The 15,998-nt window shown below is 56.2% G+C and overlaps 3 protein-coding genes across 3 annotated transcripts; 1 reads left to right on the top strand and 2 right to left on the bottom strand.

The window, feature by feature from the left end:
• Positions 1–33: 33 nt before the first annotated feature.
• Positions 34–4,205, bottom strand: CAOG_05098 (dynamin). Its single transcript, XM_004346733.2, has 7 exons — positions 2,114–4,205; positions 1,859–1,975; positions 1,704–1,780; positions 1,364–1,574; positions 797–1,252; positions 470–683; positions 34–362 (listed from the first exon to the last, which is right to left on the bottom strand). The coding sequence occupies exons 1-7, from the start codon at positions 4,187–4,189 to the stop codon at positions 184–186; spliced, it is 3,330 nt and encodes a 1,109-aa protein (XP_004346783.2). The 5' UTR covers positions 4,190–4,205; the 3' UTR covers positions 34–183.
• A 211-nt stretch (positions 4,206–4,416) lies between these two features.
• On the top strand, positions 4,417–7,347 carry CAOG_05097 (ATP-dependent DNA helicase II 70 kDa subunit; the record flags this gene model as incomplete). Its single annotated transcript, XM_004346732.2, has 6 exons — positions 4,417–4,932; positions 5,107–6,328; positions 6,477–6,560; positions 6,670–6,869; positions 6,962–7,048; positions 7,155–7,347. The coding sequence occupies 6 exons, from the start codon at positions 4,417–4,419 to the stop codon at positions 7,335–7,337; spliced, it is 2,292 nt and encodes a 763-aa protein (XP_004346782.2). The 3' UTR covers positions 7,338–7,347.
• Positions 7,348–7,379: 32 nt separating this feature from the next.
• On the bottom strand, positions 7,380–15,997 carry CAOG_05096 (TOR pathway phosphatidylinositol 3-kinase TorA). The gene is made up of 10 exons (XM_004346731.2): positions 15,493–15,997; positions 15,162–15,352; positions 8,726–15,058; positions 8,547–8,623; positions 8,327–8,462; positions 8,165–8,230; positions 8,006–8,083; positions 7,831–7,911; positions 7,630–7,735; positions 7,380–7,544 (listed from the first exon to the last, which is right to left on the bottom strand). Exons 1-10 carry the CDS (start codon positions 15,792–15,794, stop codon positions 7,529–7,531), a joined length of 7,386 nt encoding a protein of 2,461 aa, XP_004346781.2. The 5' UTR covers positions 15,795–15,997; the 3' UTR covers positions 7,380–7,528.
• Position 15,998: the final 1 nt, after the last annotated feature.

The following is a 15,998-nucleotide window of genomic DNA, read 5'->3' as shown; positions in this document are numbered from 1 at the left end:
ACGAACAACGACGAGGACGACGACATGATGGAAGAGAATGAAATCAAGGTTTATGAAAGGAGAGCAACAACAACAACAACAACAAAAAAAAAAACACACACACACACACACAAAAAGACACTATTCAAAGAAGAGCACGAATTCAAAACATGAGGAACAATGCAGAAGGAGCGACGTCCTCTTTCACTGAGGCCGCTCCTTGTTGAGCTCGGAAATGAACTTTTCTAGTTGTTGGTAGATGAATCGCGTCACTTCGATTTGCTCGGCCAAATCAACGCGGCGGCCGGTGACGAGGGTGCGCTTGGCGTCAGTGTCTGTGGAGATGGTCTCGAGAACCTGCTTGACTTCGCGCTCGAGTTTGCCTGGGTTTTGCAGTGGAAACAAATCACAAAAAGTGAGGGACGGAACGACGTGCCAAACAAACAACGCCACGAGACAAAACACAAAACAAGCACCATCGGCGCCTTACTTTTGTGGAGCATCACTTGCTGTCGAAGAGTCTTGCTGGTGGTCTTGAGCATTTCTTGCACGCGCCAAAAGAGAACAACGTCGCGGCACTGCAGGTCATTTGGTGCTTGGTTTTTATCATAGGGCTGGCCGAATCGGCTGCTGCAATACGACGCTGCCTCAACACCTCGCTTCACAAAAGCGTCTCGATAGACGACAGCGAAAATGTCTCGAATCTGAGTTTTGCCAGTAAAGGTGCCAAAGTGTTGCAAGAGCATTCGGAGGTCAGCATGCAGAATGAAACTGGAATGAGCAAACAACAGCGACTGCTTCTAAAAAAATCTCTCACCGCTTCGTCGTTCACTTCGAGCTTTTGGTTGCGCTTGACATTGTTGCGAATGGTGGCAAGCTCGTCCCGATCAAGCTCAAACTTGTGGAGCCAGGTCTTGTGGCTGCTGAGGAAGGACAGGAGCTCGTCTCGAATGGCCTTCTGTCGCTTTTGTTGCGCCGTCGCGCTCGTCCACCGGGTCCAGCTTTCGGTTCGCCCAGGACCGAACAGCTCATGTGACTGCTTGTCCAGGACTTGCGCATACTGCAACAAGGTGCTGTGCATGAACGAGATGGCCGCGCGCCAAGTGTCGGCATTGGTAATATCCTCGTCAACCAGTGCGTTTTGCTGAATGACGGCCAGGTTTTCCACGACATCATTGCCCCACGCGTGCGAGTTGCGGGAGCGCTGCTCCACCTCGACCTTGAGCTTGCCGAAGACGTCCTCGCTGTCAGCAAACAGCTTGACGATACCAGCCTGCATGAGAAGACGGAGAACGACCAGCACAAGCAAGTAGTTGTGAGTGACTGGTTGCCACAAGGTGAAGGAGGGAAGGGCAGAACCCCCCAACCAACAACAAAACCACACCTGCAGAATTCGGGTAAACTCGGTCATGAGCGTGCTCCGGCCCATCTCCACGGATTGGCCTGGAAGGATGGTGCGTGCCCACTTGACGAGCTGCACGTCCATCTTCGTCTTGAACTCGGCGGCGTCGCGCGAGCGAGCTGATGAAAGATAAATGCTGTCGACCACTTGAGGGCGAATGTTCTCCCACATCTTTTCGAACAGCATTTGCTCCCTGAATGGATTGGGGGGGGGGACAAACACAGAATCCAAGCATCAACAGTGATCAGATCGTGTCCAAATCGCAGAAGGAGTGACGACATAACATTGAGTGGCGGCGAAAAGCGACTTCCAGCCAACTCACCATTCTTTGGCTCCGATCTTGCCGAATGTGGCAACGTTTTCCAGAATGTCGTGTTTTGCAAGCTGGAAAAGCTCGTCCTAAATGGGGCGCGAAATGTGAGTCAACACGATTGAAACCAGCAACAAGCAGCCCCGAAATGCTCAAAAAGGACGTACTCGGCTCATGACACGGCCTTTGAAAGTATTGCGCCATTCCGTCTCCTTATTGTAAAGATCCGCCTTGATAAGCTCGGTTTGACGTTCAATCGACGAGCGAACTTTTCGCCAAAACTCCTGCAAGCCACACCCAGTCAGCATCCCAAAAGCAAAGTTTGTCAAAAGAAAAGTTTGTCAACAAGATTTGAATACAGATAGGCTCTAATTTCCTTGCTCCCTTCCCCCCATCCCCCATCCCCAAAAATCACACATTACCTTCTGAACGGCTCGGGTGAGATTGCCAGTGGTGGTCTGGTTGGCTTTCAGAGCACCGCTCTTGAACAGCTTGGAAGTCAAAAAGTAGTCCTCTTCGTACTTGCGAATGTCGTCAATGGTGTCCTCGGTGTTGCCCTTGCCTGTGATGACGGCAAAGTAGCCCAGTGCGTTCATTTGGAAGATGCGGCCGTCGAGAATGCGCTTGATCTTTTCGGGGGAGGTGTTGAGCTTTTCGGCCAAGTCAACCTTGGTCAGCACAAAGATGGTGCGCTCGCCCTTGGGGTCGACACCCGCAACGACGTCTGCGACGGAACTGCGCTCTGCGTCGATGGAGCCGTCCTGGATGCACAGAATGATGGCGTTGGGGTTGTGGATGTGCGACTTGCACATGTTCAAAATGTCGTCGCGCGTCTCGTGCGCCATGCCTGCCGTGACGTGGCTAATGATGCCAGGCAAGTCGACCAGGACCATGCGAGGCATGCGGGGACCGCGCACGCTGAGCGAAATGGTCTCCTTGCTGACCGTGTTGCCTGGCTGGACGCTGCTGCGCATGCGCGACTCGATTTCGTTGCGCAAGGCCGCAAGGTCGTCCTCGCTGGTGAGGTCGTACTCGCGCGTGCTCCCCTTGAATTGGGCGCGGCGCTGCGGAGCCTCGCTCAGGGTGACCTGGATTGGCGAGCGCGTCATCATTTCGCCGCCGCCGCGCGGGAAGATGCGCGCCTGCGCAATCATCTCGAGCACCGAGGTCTTGCCTGCGCTCTGGTCGCCGACGACGACCACGCGAGGCAGGTTGTCGTGCACGGAAAAGTTCTTGTCCGTCTTGGCCAAGAGGTCGAGCACGTCCGAGTACATTTCAATCGTGCTGCGCTTTCCACCGGTGGCGGACGACAGGCCGCCGGAAAGCGTCGCGCCCGTCTGCTTGAGGTGCAGGTAGCTTGTTCGGAGCTCCTGGTTGGACTTTTCCAGCGTGTCAATTTCGCGCTGCAGACGTTGCTGCGTGTCCATCAGCTCGCGCGTCTTGTCGTCGACCTCCTTTTGCAGGAGGGCAATCTCGCCGTCCATTTTGACGCGCTCGGCGTCGACGTCCGCACGGCGCTGCACCTCGGCGGCCTCGAGCTTGAGCTGGAGCTGCTCAATCTCTGCGAGCCGCTTCTTGTCCACCTCGAGCAGCTGCTGGACTTGGGCGAGCGCCGCCTTGACGGCCTCTTCCGCGGCAAGCAGTCGCTCCAGGTTGCGCTTTTGCGTCTCCTCGTCGCTTCCTGCAGCCGCAGCCCCCGCCGCGATGGCCGCTGCAGTCGTGTTCCCTTGCTGCGGTGGCGGGGTTGCTCCAGCGCCGCCATCGCCGCCAGAGGACGAGTCGTATTGGTGCGTGTGCGACGGGTCTTGCGGCACCCCGCGCGTGGAGAACGTGTCGCGGACGCCCGAGAGCCACGACGCCGCCGTGTCCGCCGAGTCTGACAGCATGTTTGAGAGCGCATCGAGCGCAGGCATGTCTGGCAGGGACGCCTTGAACGACTCGTAGCCCTTGAGCGCGGACGCCCCGATGGCAGCCCCGCCGGCGCTGATGAGCGAGATGCGGCCCAGCGCAATGCGGAACATGGATCCTGCCGAGAAGTGTCTGACGCCCTGCTGCTGCTGCTGCTGATGGTGATGCAAGAGGAGGAGGAACGGGGACGAGGATGCGGGTGTTTGCTGCAATGCAGCGAGAGCAGCAGTGGACTGGAGGGCAGACCTGCTGCTCATGCTCATGCTCGCGCGCGAGTTCACTGCGGATGTTGATGCAGAGTGGAAGCGCGCAGCAGCAGCAGCGGCGGATGTCGTTCGTGCTGGCGACGCGGCGAGGCCTGGCGTCATCAGCAGCATCGGGCGAGCGCCAAGACAGCGAGCACCACTGTGGGCTGAGGTCGAGCCGAGTCTGGTGGTGGTGGTTGCTGCTGCTGATGATGTTGCTGCTGCTGCTGATGATGACAGTGATCGCAGCAACGCCGCGCGCGCGACAGCTGAAACAGCAGCAGAGGCAGAAGCAGAAGAACAAAAACAAGAACAAGAAGCTGCGCGATTTGCTGCAGAAAGCATTGTTGAAAAAAAAAAAAAAAAAAAAGTGAAATGAAAACTTTTTTTTTTTTTTTTTTTGATTTTTGATTTTTGATTTTTTTTGATTTTTTTTATTTTTGATTTTTGATTTTTGATTTTTGGCGCGCAATCTTTGTTTTTGTTTCTTTGATTTTTTTCGTTTTTCTTGCAAGATTTTTTCTTTTTCTTTTTCTTTTTCTTTTTCTTTTTCATTTTCTTTTCATTGAAATATGAGCGGATTGAGTCAAAGTGCGAAACAACGCATCGACGCACTTCAGCAGCAGCAGCAGCAGCAGCAGCAGCAGTCGCAACGGCAGCAGCACCAGTCGCAAGGAGGAGCAGCGGGACGAGCGAGTGGCAGCGGAGGCAGTGCTGCTGCAGCGTCATCAGCGTCGACCGTCCCGCCGGCGTCCAACCCAGGGTGGGTGTTTGGATCGTTCACGCAGCCCGGTAGCGGTGGCGGCGGCGGCGGTGGTCGTGGCGGCGGCGGCGGCGGCTACGGCTACGACCAGGACGACGAAGACGAGGACGACTTTGACCTGCTCGAGCAGCAGCGTCTGCGCTCGCTCAACAGCACGGGCAGCCTCGGCTCTGGCATTGGCGGGACGGGTGCTGGTGCTGCTGGCGGCGTTGGTGCCGTTGGCGATGACAACGACGCAGAGTACCTGCGCTTCAACAACAAGGACGCCGTCATCTTTGCCATCGACTGCTCCGACGCCATGTTTGAAACGCTCGACAACGACGAGGTGAGTCATGATTGGGGACCAAAAAGGGGGGGGGGAAGGAGAAGGGAAGGAGAAGGGAAGGAGAAGGGAGTCCAGCTTGAAATCTCAGATTGACAATCCAAGATCAATCTGAGACAAAAAAAAAGGTGCAAAATACCAAATCTCACCACCTCTTGCCCTTCTTCATTTGCACAGGTACCATTCACCATCTCGGCACTCTGCGCCAAGAACGTGCTCTCCAACAAGATCATCTCGAGCGACCACGACTTGATTGGCGTCGTCCTGTTCAACACCAAGGAAAACAACAACAAGAACAAGTTCAAGCACGTCTATGTGCTGCAGCCGCTGGACACGCCGGACGTGCGCCGCATTGTCGAGCTGGAGGACTTGGTCGCAGACCCGGCGTTCGACGGCTTCAACCGCAAGATTGGCCACTCGAGCTCGGCGTCCATTCACGATGTGCTGTGGACTTGCTTCAACATGTTTTCGGACTGCGCCACCAAGGTCGGCTCAAAGCGCATCCTCATCTTTACCAACGAGGACGATCCGCACGAGCACGACGCCGGCCTGCGGCGCCAGGCCGTCATCAAGGCCAAGGACTTGTACCAGCTGTTCGTCACCATTGAGCTCTTGCCGCTCGGGACCAAGAAGACGGGCGAGCGCTTTGACATGTCCAAGTTCTACAAGGACATTGTGCTCGAGGACTTGGACGACGAGCTTGGCCCGACCGATGCTGGCTTGGACACTGCCCGGCCCGACCCCTCGCAAAGCTTGAGCTCGCTCATGGACAAGATGCGCCGCAAGACATTCAAGAAGCGTGCGCTCATGAAGATTCCCTTCGTGCTCGGCGACGACGTCCAGCTCGGCGTTCGTGTCTACAACCTGTGCTCGGAAACCAAGAAGGGCTCGCACGTCTGGCTCCACGCGCAAACCAACAAGGAGATCAAGACAGTGTCCAAGATGGTGTGCCAGGACACGGCGTCGCTGCTCATGGCCTCGGATATCAAAAACTACTTTCCGTACGGCGGCGAGAAGGTCATTTTCGACCCGACCGAAGTGCGCGAAATTCGTCGCTTTGGCCAGCCCGGCCTCGTGCTGATGGGATTCAAGCCGACCGATGCTGTCAAGCTGCACTACAATGTCAAGACGGCCAACTTTATCTACCCCGACGAGACTGTCGTGATGGGCAGCACGCTGCTCTTCCACGCCCTGCTCATGCGTCTCGCCGACCAGGACAAGGTTGCCATCTGCCGCTTCATCCCTCGCATCAACGCCACTCCTCGCTTTGTCGCGCTCGTTCCCCAGCTCGAAGTCTTTGACGCCAACCACGTTCAGCTCCAGCCCCCAGGCTTCCATGTGATTTACCTTCCGTTCGCCGACGACTTGCGTTCGCTGCAGTATGAGGAGAACGAGATGTGTAAGTGAAGACTGCTGGGGTTGGAGAGTCGAGAGAAGAAGGGACGGCGCGATGACAGTTTTTGACCGACATTCCTTTTTTTTTTGTTTGTTTGTTTGTTTGTTTGTTTGTTTGCGTGTTCGTTTGCGTGCCTGTCTTTGGTCCTCAGGTGGAAAGTCGCTCATTGTCACGGCGTCAGATATCATCAAAAAGCTCACATTTTCCTTTTCGCCATGGGACTTTGAAAACCCGAGTAAGTCACATTGAAAATTCGTCGTCGTCGTCGTCGTCGTGGTCGTCGTGCAAACAACGGGTGTCTGTTCTCATCAGCACTCACCGCATGATGGCAACCCCTCCTGCAGACTTGCAAAAACACTACCGAAATTTGGAAGCGCTTGCGCTCGGGCGGGATGTGGCAGACGACTTTGAGGACAATGTTCAGCCCGACTTGGACGGCATGGAAAAGCAGGCCGGTGTGCTGTTTGCGAAATTCCGCGATGAAGCCTTTCCGCCAGACTACAATCCTGACACGGCTGGCACCAAACCTCGGCCAAAACGAAGGGTACGGTTTGTTTGTGTTCGATATTTTTTAACCAACACAAAACGCCATCATTGGCTGACTCTCGTCCCCGCTTTGCCCCACCAAACAAACAGGCTGAAGGCGATCCGCCGCCAGTCAAGCGTGTTCGACTCGAAGATGGCGAAAAGCCCGATGTGGAAAAGTTTTACAAGGATGGCATGGTGAGTTTGTGTGTTTTTGTTTTGTTGCAAACCCTGAGATTGTTGCTCATTTTGACCGGTTTTGTTGCCGTTCGTTGACCACTCTTGTTGCCTTTCGTTGCTGTAGCTCGAATCCTTGACCATCCCCATGCTGAAAGAGTATTTGAAGAAAAAAGGCCGATTTGGTTGCAGCCGTTCAAAAGCATTTGTCGCCGCGAGGTTGATCGCACTTTTTGTTTCGTTTTGGTTCCTCGAACAGGAAGAAGCGTGTGGTGGTTGTCAGATTCCGAACATTTTCAATACACGATGAGTTTTGCCAGCGTTTCATGACAGTCCATCGCCCGTTTCATCGTTCATGCGCAAAAGGATGACCAATTTTGTTGAGAGTAAACAATCAACCAACACAGCACAATGACAAACACCAAGACAAACACAAATTCTTTTCAAAAACAAAAGGAAATGCAAGGGAATGATTGGATAACAATGCTGGAGAATCTTGGTTTACCAGAATGGGCACCTGTTTGTTTAACAAAAAAACAATCAAGGTTAGGTCCCATTCAACACTCGATCGCGTGAAATTTCCATTGAAGACAGGAACATACCAGCCGACGTAGCATTGACACAAATTCTCGTGAGACTGCGCCTGACTGATAAGCTTTTGCACTTGGGTTGCAGTTTCGAGAGTCTCAGTAGCGGAAAAGTCGCGACCTAAATAGGAAAGAGCACAAAAAACAAAAGGTGAGCTCCATGAAGATCGTGCAGACATGCTTTGCGCGACAAAAATCTCAAGCAACGCAACGCACCAGTAAGTTTGGCCTGGACGCGATTGATGACAGTCACAGCGCGATTGTTGACCATTTCTGGCTGCGAAGACATGAGGCCATCTGCAAAATTTGTACCGAAGAGTCAAAGTCAAACAGGTGCTTAGAGAAGCAACTCAAAACAAAAGAGGCATTGCACACTAAACGAGCCCCGTACCAGTGGATTCGAGCAGCTCGCTCTCGCTTCGAGCACGCTTCACACTAAATGGAATGGCGTCCTCCATAATCTCAGAGCCTACCAGGTGACCAATCAGCACGCAACAACCCGACAACAAGTCAATGACTCTGAACAAACAAAAAAATCAAACGAACGCACCGTTATCCAGGTTGCCGGTCTGGGCCTTGGAAGGAGTCGTCTTATTCTTCTTGTTCTTCACGTTGCCTGCATGAGCGAGAGAAAAACAAAGTGAGGCACAAATGCAAAATCTTCCTCACGGCACCTCACGGCAACAACAAAAAAAATGCTGTTAATGCAAACCTTCGATGAGACGCCAGTTGATCAATGGATCGTAAACGAAGGCCTCGAGCACGGCCATCAGTGACTCTTTGTTTTCGCGAAGCACCCGCATCACATTCTCGCACGTCACGCGGTAGTTGCCTTCGATGCCGCTCACCTATTGAGGAAATAGTCCCTAGTCAGCAAATTGCAAAAAAAAAAATATCTCCGACGTATGTCGAACAAGGAAATGGACACGCACCTCCATGGCATTCACGAGCATGCGTGTAAGACGGAAGGGAATGCGCTCGGGGAACTTTTCACGGTGCATTGCAATTTCTGGAAAGGACAACGCACGCACATGGGAAAAGTGAGTCCACGAAAAACCACCGCAAAACACAAAAAACACGTCAACCAAACAGCAGCAACAGCAGCCCTCACCAAAGCAATCGCCAAAATCAATGTGGATGACGTTGCCAGAGAACCGATCGAGCATGAGATTGGAAGGGTGACGATCGCCAAGACCCAGAATGTAGCCGACCATCGACATGACGGCCAGCGAGCGCGTGTAGTTGGTGCGCCGCTCGAGCCAGGCTTCCGAGTTGGGACTCTTGAGCCACAGCACCTTATACAAGTCCTGGCCAGTCGTGTTGTCCAAGGCGTACTTGAACACTTCGACTTTCTGGATGAGCGTCAGGCTGTCGTAATCAGGCGCCATCTGCAACATGAGACGGTGCTCAATGTTGAGCAGAATCTTGCGGCTCTCACGATAGTCACGGATGAGCGCGTGCAGCGTGTCGCAGTGCGACAGCCAGCCAATCAGACCAGAGTTGGGACCAAGCGGAATAACCTCCATGCGCTGGATGCCGAGACGCAGCTTGAACGTCTCTGGGTCGTGGCCAAGCAACGTGTTGACGAGGCCAAAGAGCTGCATCACACGCTCGTCCTGCCGCAAATCCTCATGACCCTTCAGCAGGTACGTGCAATCGCGACCGTCGCTGCCCTGGATGGCGAGCTTGCGTGGGCGCTGCTTGGACGTGATGACTGTGAGTTGCGGGCCGAACGCGCGAATGCGGTTGATGGGTTCGCCGGGCCGGTAGGTGCCGGGCACAGCGATATCCAAGTCGTTCGCCTCGAGCAGCTTGGGTGACACGTATTGCAGTTCAAGCGAGGTGAGCTGCGGCAATTGCTTGGAAATCTTACGGAAGACGTGGTAGTACAAGTCCCAGGCAGAGTTCAGGTCCTTGATGACGCCAGAGCGCTGGAACTTGCGCGTCCAATCGCGTGCCATCATCAAGTCCTGGCCGTAGGCCTGATGGAAGGAGATTTCACGCAGCGTCTCTGGGCCGCGCTCGAGCGTCTGGTGCAGCGGCTCGAGTTTGGCGAGCATGCCTTCAATGTTGCGCTCGCCAAAGTACAGGCGCGACGCCTCCTCCAAATGCTCGTGCCACATCTCGTGCCACAGAATGGCCACACGAATGAGCTCCTGGGACACGAGCAGCGCTTGGTCGACGAGCGTGCCTGCGTGGTTGCGAATGTTGTCCATAATGGCGTACGCAGCGTCGCGGCGGGCGGGACTCTGGGACTTGGAGGCCACCGTAACAGGGTAGATGAGCGCCTGAGGATGCTCCTTGCCGATGCTAATGAGCAGCTGGGAAATGAGGCGCCCGACCAGCGGCGAGGGCGTGTGAATGCGGGCAATCAGCTGCGGGATGACTTGCAGCCAAGTGTCAATGCTCACCGTCTTGATGCCCTCAACCATGGCGTCATGCACCTCTTGATGCGAGCCGTACTTGAACCACAGCGTCAAGAGACGAAGCGTGTCTTGCAAAGAGTTGCCTTGCATCAACGCAATCGATCGGAAGAATCCCGTCAATGCCGGGGCAATGTGCGCGCGCACTTGCTTTTGGTTGGCGTTTGACTTTTCAAAGTGGGAGACAGCCTCAAAGTTCATCAAGGCCCACGAGTGCCAAGCCTTGTACCACGTGTCGTCGTAGGTGGTGGCGAGCAGGTACGAGTCGAGAATTTTCGTGATGGCGCGCTCGTTCAGCGAGTCCATCAGCGCCATCTCCCACTCGCCGAGCTTAATGTAGCAGCGCGCGAGCAGCTTGGCCTGGTCTGGCACCGTCATGGTGACAATGCCGCTGGTCAAGTCCGAGCCGGGCGACTTTGGCCCACGCGACGACGGGGAGGATGGAATGGCCATGGGAAGCTGCGAGCCAGAGTTGCCGAGTTCATTCAAATTGCTCATGAAGGACATGTTGGACATGCGGTTGGCAGTAATGTTGTGTTGTTGTTGCTGTTGTTGGTGTTGCTGGTGCAGCTGAACGAGATGCTGCTGCTGCAGCGCGAGCGGCAGATTGTGCTGCACCTGCTGCTGCTGCTGCTGGAGGTGCTGCTGGAACTGGTGCCCAGAAGCGACCGAACCAGGAGCAGAAGAGGTGGGCGTCATGCCGTCGGACATGGAGGATGCGCTGTTGGGCGCCTGCGAGCCTCCCTGCTGCGGGTGCATTTGGGCCTGGGCGTGCTGGAGCGCCTGCACCTGGAAGAGCTGTTGTTGCAGTTGCTGCTGCAGCTGCGCGCGGTGCTGGTGGTGCTCGACTTGCCACACGCCGACGCACTCGCGCAGCTTTTCAAGCGCCTCCTTCTTGTTAGCAGTGTGCCAGAGATACTTGAGCACGGCGAGCGAGACACGCGGGTGAGCGCTGAGGAACATTTTGCGTGAATCGACGTGGTGCAGCAGTTGCTCGGGCGATGCTGCGGCAAGGTGCTGCAGGCTCGAAGCAGACAGCGGGATGGTGGCACTCGTTGCAAGCAGGTTGCACAGCGTCTTGTGGCCAAGCATCATCTTGCTGCTCTTGCGGCACAAGGACGCAAACTTGATCCAAGTTTCCTTGTCCTCGTGCGGCGGGATGACAAGCGAGCGAACCTTGAGAATGCGTTGCCACACTTCCACGTTGCGCTGGCAACCACGCAAGCGCTTCATCCAGGTGTGGCGGATGATTTGCTGGCGGTCGGGCTGGTCGGCGTACAGCTTGTACTGCATGACCTCCTCCAGCTCTGCCAGCATTTGCACGCGCACTACAACGCCGTACGCGCGGTTGTAACTCTCGCCGGCAAGCGCAGTGAGCTCGGTGTCGAGCAGGTCGCGGGTGACGGTGATAAAGTGGTGCGCCGATGGGAAGTTGTTGCGGTGCAGAGCAAGCACGGCTGCAAAGAATGCCGCATCCGGAGACTCGCGCGGCATCACGACAAGATAGTCGTCCATCGACTCCCAGCGACCAAGACCCCAAGCAGCGTTCGCCGCCATCGAGGACAGCGCGCGGCGAGAACCTTCATCCGCCGTTTGCCACTTGTCTTGACACAAACGATGCAGCTCATCCCAGTCGCCCAATGCGTTCAGGCAGCGCATGCGACCAAGAGTCAGCTGGAAGTTGAGAGGGTCTTCCTTTTGCTTTTGCTCGTACGAGGCAAGCGCTTGGTCCCATTGTTGGAGCTTTTCGTACCACGACTCGTGCACGGTGATTTCAATATCTGGATTCTGCTGCGCATAGACAAGGATACCTGCGGCGGCCTCGGGCTTTTGCAAGAGGTTGTTGATGGTGATTAGGGCCTCGATGGTTTGCGGGTTGGGCGCAGAGTAGAATTCAATCTCCTTGTAGTGCAGGGCCTTGGCGTAGGCGTGGCATTTGGAAGCATACTCGCCCAGGGTCTTAAAGTCGATTGGCAGCGTCTTGTCGTCGTGCTCCATGAATTCGGCCAGATTGAGCAGCGTCTGCTGGATTTCTGGAGGAATATGAGGCGAAAGCAGCGCAGTTTCGAGGGCTTGCACGAGCTCTTCTTGGTACTGCTCGTACAGCTCCGTCCAGCACGACACGAACGCAGCGTTGAACAGCTCGCGCGCAAGGGGCGTGTAGATTTGAGACAAGGCCGAGCAGGAGCGGAGGGCCGGCGAGGGCGACTCCTTGAGCAACTCGACGCTGAATCGTCGAATCCACTCGGTCCAATCCTCTTTGGTCGACTTTTGCGTCACCTCCCACATCTTCTTGAGGTTCTTTTGGTTGACGTGGAGCTTCTTGATGGTGCCAGCATCCGGGTCGTCCAGGACGGGGCCTGCGTTGGCAACGCTGCCAGCACCGCCTGCGCCAGGCGCTCCGCCAGCACCTGCGCCGCCAGCACCAGCCGCACCGGTACCCGCAGCATTGGCAGCGTTGGCGCCGGCATTGGCTGCACCAGCAGCGCCACCGGGTGCGGCACCAGCGCCGGCATTCGGCGCGACGCCTGCCATGCCGGGCAAGCCACTCGCGCTGAGCATGCCAGGTCGGGTGGCACTGCTCTCGATAATGAGGACGTCGGCAAAGTCTTCTGGAAGGGGAACGTTCTCGAGAATGCGACTCACGAGCAAGTCGTACTTTTGGTGCTGAATGCGATGGCGGGCAAGCACGGACGAGACGAGCGGGATGAAGATGATGTAGTCGGCGCCAAGCTGGTGCACCAACGCGGTCAGCGCGAGCATGGCATCCTGGCGCAGCTCGGGCGAGCCGTCGAGGACACGCGTGAGCGGGTGGATGATGCGGGACGCATAGTCCGAGAAGCTGAGCTTTCGGCAAAGCAGGGTCAGTGTTTGGATGGCAGTGCGACGCACATCCACGCGCGTTTCGAACGACTCAAACAGGGTCACGACGGGTGGGATGACGAGATGCAGGTAATCGTCGAGATTGGAGCCAAAGACCTCGAGCGCGTGGAGCACCTTCAGCGTGGAACGGTATTCGGCATCGTCGCGCATGAAAACGCGCAAGATGTGCGGGATGAGCTCTGGCAAAAAGGCCTTGAACTCGCCTCCAAGCGCTAACGAAATGCTTTCCACCAGCGAGAGAATGGTGATTTGGATGGCGGGGCTAAAGTCCCAGTACTCGCGGATGAGGACAAAAATCTCGGGGAGGTAGTTGCGGATGTGCTGCTTGACAATGGCAACAAGCGCGCCGAGCTGCTGGAAGAGGAACTCGCGGAAGCCAGGCTCGCGAGTGCGCATCACTTGGAGCATGGGCGGCATGATTTGCGGGAGGAAGGGCACGCAACGCAGACCCAGGCTCTTGCAGATGAACATGATGGCCTGGACCACCATTGTGTGGTGCACGGCCAAGGACAAATCCTTCAAAATGCGCATCAACCGCCGCGATCGACACTGTCGGGCAGTACTCTTCCGACGACGGCGACAAGTCCAGCACATAGCTGGGAACGCCGAGACCACCGACGACATCGTCAGACACATCGCCGCGATCATCAGCAGCAGTAGCAGCAGCAGCAGCAACATTGGCAGCTGCGTTTGCGCCGTGGCAGCGCCGCCAGCTCCAGCACCTGTGCCTCCGAGTCCGCCACCAGCGACGAGGCCACCGCCGCCCAAGTTGCCGCCGCCGTGGTTACCGCCCACAGCACCGCCAGGACCGCCAGCGCCAATCGCAACGGCATCCAGCATGTCGCCCGCGTCGCGTGCAACTTTGGTCTTGTTCAGCGTGGAGGAGGACGACGGCGTCGAGGCGATCGTAGGCAGACGCGAATCCGGGCGGTGGCGGTATGGATCGAGCGCGCCCAGAATGCCCAGCACCTTGATGACTTCGCGACGCACGGGGGCGACCTGCTCCGTCTTGAGCAAATCCAGCAAAATGCGCAGCAGCTTGGGATAGCGCAGGTAGGGCTCGATGACGTAGCCAGTGCTGGCAGCCAGCTTGCCCAGCGTGCGCAGAGCAACCTCGCGCTTTGCAACGGACGACTGGTCTAGCAGCGTCTCAATGATGAGCGGCAGCAAGTCGTTCACGTGGTGGACCATGTCTTGGGCGCCGACTTGGGCAAGCTCGCCAAGCGCAGCCAGAATGTTGGTTGAGACGCCAGGAGACAAGTCGCGCAGCTTGGACAGCAACGTGCGCAGGATGGGCTCTACGTAGGGCTTGATCAGCCGCGGTGCGTTGGAAATGAGGTTGGAGAGCAACCGAGCACTCTCCTCCTTGTTGCGCGACACGCCCGAGTATTCGAGCTCTGTCAACAGCTGGATCAACGTCTTGCGCAACGACGGCATGACGTAGGCAGGGTTGAGCACGGTAAGGCGGCCGATAATGCCAATCGCCAACTCTCGAATGGCGAAAACCTCGTCGTTCAGGGCGACAAACAAGGCGCGGAGATTCTCGGCTTGCGCGAGGTAATTGTCAAACCGATCGTCCAGCGAGGACAGCACAGACCAGCGAATGTCAGAGTCCGGGTCGGCAATACCGACAATGAGCAGCTTCTCGAGCACCTCGCCAATGACCACCACCGAGTGGATGCTTTTCGGCGCTTGCGAGATCTTCTCAACAGGCGTCACGGCAATCGACGAAGTGCCGTGGGTGCTCATCGGACGGGGTGTGGCCTGGCGATAGTTTGCGCCCAGGCTTGTGGTGCGAGGGAGAGCGGCTGCATTGTTCGAGCGAACCAGCAGCTGAGCGCAGGTGAGGGCCGCCTCTTTGCGCACACCCGCGTTCTCGTCCTCGAGATACTTGACAACGCAATCCTTGACAAACTGCGTCAGCACGTGACCGCTAAAGTCAAAAGCGCCAAGCGTGTGGAGTGCCAGTGCGATCGTGGCCGCGTCCGGAATCGTGCCGTCCGCCTTGTCGATCGCGACGGCGACTGCACCGCCGCCGCCACGCGGCATTGTACCGCGCATGACATTCAGCTTTGGTACTCCGGGGTTTTTGAATGTCTGGCGCGCGAGAGTGTACGAGATGTTGTCCAATAGGCGATCTGAGAGGGTTTAGAAGAAGGCCAATGGTAAAGATTAGGAAACAATTACAAAGACAAAAATCATGTGGAGGAAGGGCGGGGCGGGGGGGGGGATTCGTCGTACCTTGGATTGCGGGAAGCAACGTCGGGATGTTGCCTGCAAGATCAATCAAGCAGTCTGTCAACGGCTTGTTCAACCCGGAACCGAAAAGAGGCTCGAGCAAATCCTGCAAGTGAGGCTCGAGCTCTGGGCCAACAGCTCGCGACAGCATGCTGATACATGTGTAGACTGTGCGCTCCTGTGGACCCTTGCGACTGCACGCCCATCGCCACGTCAACAAGGTGAGTGTTGGAAGAATCACCAAATCAAAAACAAACAGAAACAAAAACCAAAAAAAAAAAAAAAAACGGACGGGTGGAGGGATTCAACACGCTCTGCATCTCTAAATACGTACCCTTTCACACTCAGTGACTCCTTGATTGGCTGCAAGATGGAATCGAGATACGGACGAATGTGCTCGCCGACAGCGAGAGCCATCTCGCCGATGGACTGGAAGGCGACGGCGCGATCGGTATTCTTTTTCAAGTTGCTGATCAGGTGCGCCATGCACGTTTTGAGATAGCTCTTGATGAACTGGTCCTTGTAGTAGCTGGCGAGCGCAGGCATGAGCACAATCACCGCACGCTGCACGAGCGCGCTGCGGTGTTCGCGGTGCTTGAGCACGATCTCGCAGACTTCATCAAACCGTCCCTCCATGAACTCGCCCGTGTTGCGCAACAGCTCGCCAAAGATCAAGAGCGAGCCGTGAATGGTGTCGTCCTTGTTGGACACAAACCCCTTCTGCGCCTCTTCGTACACCTTCTTTGACCACGGCGACCGAATGCGTGATTCACGCTGTGCGGTCAGCGTCAGGCATGCTCGTAATGCGTCGATGGCGCTCTCTCGAATGACCAGCTGTGT

The sequence above is a fragment of the Capsaspora owczarzaki genome (genome assembly GCF_000151315.2).
Source record: "Capsaspora owczarzaki ATCC 30864 unplaced genomic scaffold supercont2.8, whole genome shotgun sequence".
NCBI lineage: Eukaryota > Filasterea > Ministeriida > Capsasporidae > Capsaspora > Capsaspora owczarzaki.
Note: the sequence above shows the minus strand (reverse complement) of the source record. Positions and strands in the feature narration are given on the sequence as shown.

Coding starts and splice junctions, on each gene's coding strand:
- CAOG_05098 (XM_004346733.2), bottom strand. CDS start 4,189: ATGCTTTCTGCAGCAAATCGCGCAGCTTCTTGTTCTTGTTTTTGTTCT. Junction 1,575..1,703: donor AAGATCGGAGCCAAAGAATG/GTGAGTTGGCTG, acceptor CAATCCATTCAG/GGAGCAAATGCTGTTCGAAA. Junction 1,253..1,363: donor AGTTTACCCGAATTCTGCAG/GTGTGGTTTTGT, acceptor CTTCTCATGCAG/GCTGGTATCGTCAAGCTGTT.
- CAOG_05096 (XM_004346731.2), bottom strand. CDS start 15,794: ATGGAGGGACGGTTTGATGAAGTCTGCGAGATCGTGCTCAAGCACCGC. Junction 8,624..8,725: donor TGATTTTGGCGATTGCTTTG/GTGAGGGCTGCT, acceptor TGTCCTTTCCAG/AAATTGCAATGCACCGTGAA. Junction 8,463..8,546: donor TGCTCGTGAATGCCATGGAG/GTGCGTGTCCAT, acceptor TTTCCTCAATAG/GTGAGCGGCATCGAAGGCAA.